Source organism: Parasteatoda tepidariorum, chromosome 1 (assembly GCF_043381705.1).
Source record: "Parasteatoda tepidariorum isolate YZ-2023 chromosome 1, CAS_Ptep_4.0, whole genome shotgun sequence".
NCBI lineage: Eukaryota > Metazoa > Arthropoda > Arachnida > Araneae > Theridiidae > Parasteatoda > Parasteatoda tepidariorum.
In genome coordinates this window covers 104,021,834-104,027,993 of record NC_092204.1, presented here as the reverse complement: position 1 = coordinate 104,027,993, position 6,160 = coordinate 104,021,834, and the positions used below count along the sequence as shown (strand labels likewise).

General features: G+C 29.0%; 1 protein-coding gene across 5 annotated transcripts in view; it reads left to right on the top strand.

The window, feature by feature from the left end:
• The window catches only part of LOC107449794 (nuclear pore complex protein Nup153), a 64,272-nt gene that overhangs the window by 3,169 nt on the left and 54,943 nt on the right, over window positions 1-6,160 (top strand). For all 5 annotated transcript variants that reach the window (XM_016065459.4, XM_016065467.4, XM_016065455.4 and 2 more), the window contains exons 2-3: window positions 1,283-1,835; window positions 5,076-5,237. In XM_016065459.4, coding sequence (XP_015920945.2) covers window positions 1,283-1,835; window positions 5,076-5,237 — 715 coding nt within the window. The remainder of the gene's footprint in view (window positions 1-1,282; window positions 1,836-5,075; window positions 5,238-6,160) is intronic.

Here is a 6,160-nt window from a genome sequence, read left to right as displayed (position 1 = left end):
GAAAAAGTTAAATATTATTAGAAACATTATATTTAGAAACACTATCCTTTTTTAAAAAATATATAAATTTTATGTATTAATTAAATTTCACATATGAATATAGGTTTTTGACATTGAGGTTTTTGACGTGACGGTTTAAACCATGGTTTAAACTGTCAAAAACTGTCACATGTCAAAAACCTGCCAACCCTGTACAATTTAAACTGAAATTATGGGACAATAAACATTTAAAGTTGAATTTTTTTTAAAAAAAAGGTATTTATTTAAAAAAATAATTTTAAAATTAAATCTTTTAAAAAATTCATTAATATACCTCCCTTCTTGAAAAGGGAAACTTATAAAAATTTAATCAGTTGAGAATAATACTAGCAAAATAAATATTTGTTATAATAATCAGACTTAAACCTATAAACATTTGTAATTTTACCAGTGCGTAGTTATTATTTAAAGAGTGAATTAAGCTTTTAAAATGGAATATGAATAAAAAGGCAGTTTTTTTAAGGGGTGGCGGCTTACTTTTAGAAAAAGGCCAAGTAAGATGCATTTATAGGGCTAAAAAAGCAGGCAGTGCAGTACGCCCTTCTAAAACTACTTGGGGAGAACACGTTACCCTTTTAAAAACTAGCATATTCCCGCCTCCATCATTTAGAAATTATACTGATATTTTCCAAATACTAAAAAACTATTGAATTTAATTTGTTTTGAGAATGCTCCTTGTAATGATGAAGAAGAAATGAGGATTTGTTGCAGTTCAGGACAAACCCATCAAATATCATGTTTCTTTTTTATACATCAGTTGATAAAAATGTTGAAACTTGTGGTGTTTTCAATTAGAGAAATGGTTGCAGGAACTGAAGATGTGCAATGAGATAGTGATGAGGAAAGTGAATTTGAATAAAACATGTGAAAACATTTACGGGAGGCCTCAGAGCCTTTGAAATAATAAGGAGCTTTCTGTATTTAAATTAAATTGCTAGAAATGAACAGCAATCTGTTATAAATGTCAAAAATTTATTCTTTGTGCTATCTGTGCCAAGAAGAGAAGGTGTTCGAACTAAAATTTCCAGAAATTTTAAATATGTTCTAATCATCCGTTTTTTTTGTGAAATATGAATTTATCTATTTTCTAAGTCCATGCTTCATCATTTTCATACATATTTTCACGTTTTGATATCCTTTGGGAAGCGATTGTTTGAGGTTCTACTTTAGTTATATATTTTTATTGCTTTTGTATTTATTTAATTTATTATGAAAGTTTCATTTAATATGTTTTCTATTTCAGGGTATTTTTGACAAAGTTGCATCAAAAGTAAAAGGTTTTCTAAATCCGTGGCTTTCCATTTGGAATTCAGTAACAGAAGAGGATTGCAGCAGCTCAAGTGACAATGAAGATGCTCTACAAGAACCAGAGCTTGTGCCTCAAATTACTTTGCAGAGTGCTAAAAGGCCTAGACTAAGTGATCATTCTCTGCCAGGGTGCTCTAGCAATTCACTGCATATTGAACCTACCCGAGAGATAGACTATACTTCATCTCTCCCTTCTCGGGGCATTAACAGACTGAAATTACATGAACATTCTGTGCCTGGTTGCTCAACAGATGTTTTTAGTCAAGCATCACAAGAACAGGACTATTCAATTCAGAACTCTACTCATGGTAGCAAAAGACAAAGACTGAATTTGGATCAAAATCCTAATCTTTTAAGTGCGGGTACTCAGACATGGCTAGAAGTGCCAGAGAGACCTAATCTTTATAGTCAGGCGTCTGCCCATATACCATCAAGCAATGTGCAGAATTCTTTAATTGAAAACAAAGATTCGTCTGTAATCCTAAATGGTAATGTTTCAATTTGCTGCTGATATTTTTTTGGTTTTTAGGAATATTAATTATAGGAAATTGAATATTGTAATAACATCTTTCTTTCTTTAGGATAGGGGTGCACAACCTGCGGCCCGCGGGCCAAATGCGGCCCTTCGACTGCTGAAGTGCGGCCCGCGAGAGCTTCTAAACACAGTAAAAATTTTTTAAAAAATGGCAATTTTTAATCGCACTTTTAAGTCATNTATGTCCTTTAGTGATAGTGTAAAACTTTTCTGTTTTTTGAAGTGAATTAAGAATCTGAAAGAATACAATATTAAATTTATTGGCTTGATTTAAATTAAAGTTTGGAAATTTTTTGACACATTACAGTTGACATTTTGACAATTTTTGACAGTTTTAGTGCTTATACCCTGAATAAAGTTTTAGTGACCCTGAATAAAAACATTGGGTCAAAGATTTTTTTTATGTGTTGATTATCAACATCATTGATACTGTTTATGGCATATAGTGTTTCAATTTATTAAAATTTTGCTGGTGTATTAATCTAAAATTACAAGTGTTTATATTTTGTTTCAATATGGAGATATACTTTAATTTTTGATTATAGTCTAATCTATGACAACTAAAAATCTTATACATTTATATATTTTCAAACTACAATATACAGAGAACTCATCGAAATTATAATAAGTGTATATTTTGAGCTAGAATTTCTACTTATTATTGATTATTATCAGATGTCCGTACAGGTCGAATTTACTACTGTTTTGCGGTACCTTCACAAATTCAACTTTAGGAAAAACGGTAGTTTCACAAAATACTTTTTTTACAATTTTATTTTTTTATCCCTTAAAAAACGATAAATTGATATTTTTGTGTTGATTTTATAATATAATTTTTAATTTTTCACAAATTATGTCTAAATTTTCACAAAATAGGTACCTCTCAGANCGGTACCTTCACAAATTCAACTTTAGGAAAAACGGTTGTTTCACAAAATACTTTTTTTACAATTTTATTTTTTATCCCTTAAAAAATGATACATCGATATTTTTGTGTTGATTTTATAATATAATTTTTTATTTTTCACAAATTATGTCTAAATTTTCACAAAATAGTTACCTCTCAGAAAAACCTAAGTTTAATGTTTCAAATATATTAAAGAAGAAACTTCACAGGCTTCACAAGTTTCTGTATATCCTTCTAGGTTTTTGATGGTATCGATCAGTTTTAGACATCAAAAACCTAACCTTGATAACAGCTATTCTAATTTAAACTATAGATACATGTCAAATTTCTGGAGTTTCTCTCCTGAATGCGATGATTTTTCTGGGAATATCATGGAATTCCGAGTCTCTTAAGATCATTAGTTCTCGGATTTTCGCTCATCAAAAAACTTATCATCTGTCAAAATTTTCTTGGAATTCTTCAATCTAATATTTAATTTTTAAGTTTTGCTGATTCCCGCTAACGAGACGCTTACAATTCATGTGATTCTTCTGAAAATGGGCAGAATTCCACAAATTCTTTTGGTTTGTCGAATTTTCGCCGTTTAAACTAAATTTGAAATTGCACCGAAAATCAGCTTATATTGCGATTCTTATTCACGCAATTTGAATATCAAATGTCGATTTTCATATTTACCTAATTTAAGTTACGGTTTGCTATTTGTATTTACATGGTTTAAAAAGCGTACATCGCGATTCATATTCATACGATTTTAAGATCCAATATCGTGATTTATATTCAAGATATCGATGTTTTGCAAATAAAATTTTCATTGTTTTTCCCTTTGTGTCACAATGTATTCATATATGGGTCATTCTCACGAAAACTGTCATTTTTCAGTTCATAAAATCCCAAAAAACTAAAGTGAATAAAAAGCTCTGAAACTTTCTATATTACTAGAAATATGTAATGGCATTATAANAATATTAGTGAGAAAATTAAAGTCAATTTAAAACTTAATAAAAAAAAAATTAAAAAGATATCCACTTAAAACTTTGTTGTCTTATTAGAAAGGTGTTGGTTTGGCAGCTTCTAAGGTCATTCTTTCTAAATTTTAATGCTTGACACTCACCCGATTTTCAATAAATGCACAAAGTATAATTGTTTTTTTTTTTTGTTGTTTCGAAAAAATTTTTGCTCCGATTTTTAGCTTTTTGTTTTGAATTTAAAATTTTGTAAGTGTTCAGAATATCTTATTTTCAATGACTACAATTACGAATTTTAAAATCTATTTGAAGAATTTAGAGATTTGGGTTTTTGATCCGATATTTTAAAATTAATTTAATTACAGTCCGAATTAAAATAAAATTCTTATTTAGAATCATTCAATAAATTATGTTCAACTTGTTATGCAAATGAGTAAATGCTTTCTTCTGCATTTAAGAAAACTATTTCTTCCAAGGGGATATTACCTTAGTTAGAAACTTGCTAACTTATAGAGAGAAATTGATATGATAACTTCCTTCACATGTTTCCTCTTCCTTATACTTTTTACTGGGCTGTTTTTCCTACTGTGAAAAAAACTGGCCAATCTTGGATTTTTGTTGTATGAGAAGGTATTTACGAAAATAGATTATGAGCAAGTTATTTCTTTCTAACTTGTAAAGATAATTTTGTGGCCCTGTATTGGTGTAAAACAAGTTTAGCTCAAAATTTCAACAAAAAAAAAAAAATATGTTCGTAATCATAAGCAAGAAAATAAATGTTCTTCTTACCTCAGAGGTAGGGATCTGGTGATTGTATATCTCTGTTGATGTTGCTATTGTTGTCTCATACTATTCAGTTTAATAATATTCAGAATATCTATTTTTATCTTTTATTTATGAACCAATTATTATATCACAAAAAAAAAAAAAAAANAAAAAAAAAAAAAAAAAAAAAAAAAAAAAAAAAAACAACTAAGTACAACATAACACACAGCACACTCAAAATAAACTACTATTTAACTACATGATTGCTATTATGTATCTCCTTTTAAGTTTTTCTATATTCAGCACTACACCTACGCTTTTTTCTACTGTGCGCGCCATCTCAATTTCAATTAAAAATAATTCACGTGGTGTTACCTGTAGGTTAAGAAACTTTACTTTGAATCATGTAAAAACTGCCATGCATGAAAAACAGATCAACTCTGTAAAATTCATTATTTTTAAACTTGCTTCATATTTTTTGTTTTAATTAGCAATAATCACCAATTGTTTTAATTCAGAAAATGAAACTAAATCTCCATTTTATTTTGTTCTATAGGTGATGATCATTCTGAAAATAGTGAAGGATCAGCATCTACAAGTGGTTGTTCCTCTCTTGTATCCCACAAAGATAGAATTAACTGTATGTCTTCAATTATGTTAAGTGAAAGTGATATAAAAAGTAGGAGAGATGCTGCTTCTCAGAAAGGAAAAATACCTGGTAAATGTTCTTAAATAAATTGCTAAGTAAAATTATTTTTGTTTCACAATCCGGATATTTAAGTAATATTTTTTTTTTTTTGTAATTGTTTATTATACCAGGGCTGTGGAGTGGGAGTCATGCATTTATTTATATTTGTAAGATCTGAAAGTTTATTTAAATAAAATTTTTTTAAACCAAATTTTGGATTTCGATCTCTACAATAGTATATTGAAGAGAAAGAGAATTAATTTTTCATCTGTGTTTAATAAAAAATATTGTTAAGTTCTTTATTGTGTCGTAATTTGAAACTGGTAAAAAAATTATTTTTCCCAACTATTGGATATCTGCAAGTGGTGTAGTGTGGGTATCTTGATCCTGATGGGTTGTTGAAAGGTGGCATTTGTTTCCATTAGCAACTGTTCGTTCCATTCTATTTCGAGTAATCCAAGCCTGTCGTGCACCTATTCTCGTAAGTGACACAGCCTATATTCTTTCACAAAGATTTTAATTGTTTCACTATGTATTTACACAAAGACTGGCACGAAGCCACGTAGAACATAAACTTATTATTAATCAAAGTTGCCAGGTACAAAGAACAAAAATATTTCATGGTTACAATAAAATACATAATCAAATAGGAAGCAACGAATTATATTTCGCAAATTCAATATCTGATACGGTTCTGTATTTAATTAACATTCTAAGTCATGTAGAGAAACTTAACTCAACTTTAATATGCCATTTTGGTGATAAAGATTAGCCGGTGATGTCTTAGCTCACATATGTGGATATAGATTGTCTTCTTGGAGTGCAAGTACCTAATTGTTTGCGTTTTCATTCAATAGTGAAAGTAAGCCATGTTTCTTAAATGAAGGAAGTTAGACAGATTTTTGTGTAAAAGGCTCCTAAGAAATTGAATTTTTTTTTTATAATGATAAACT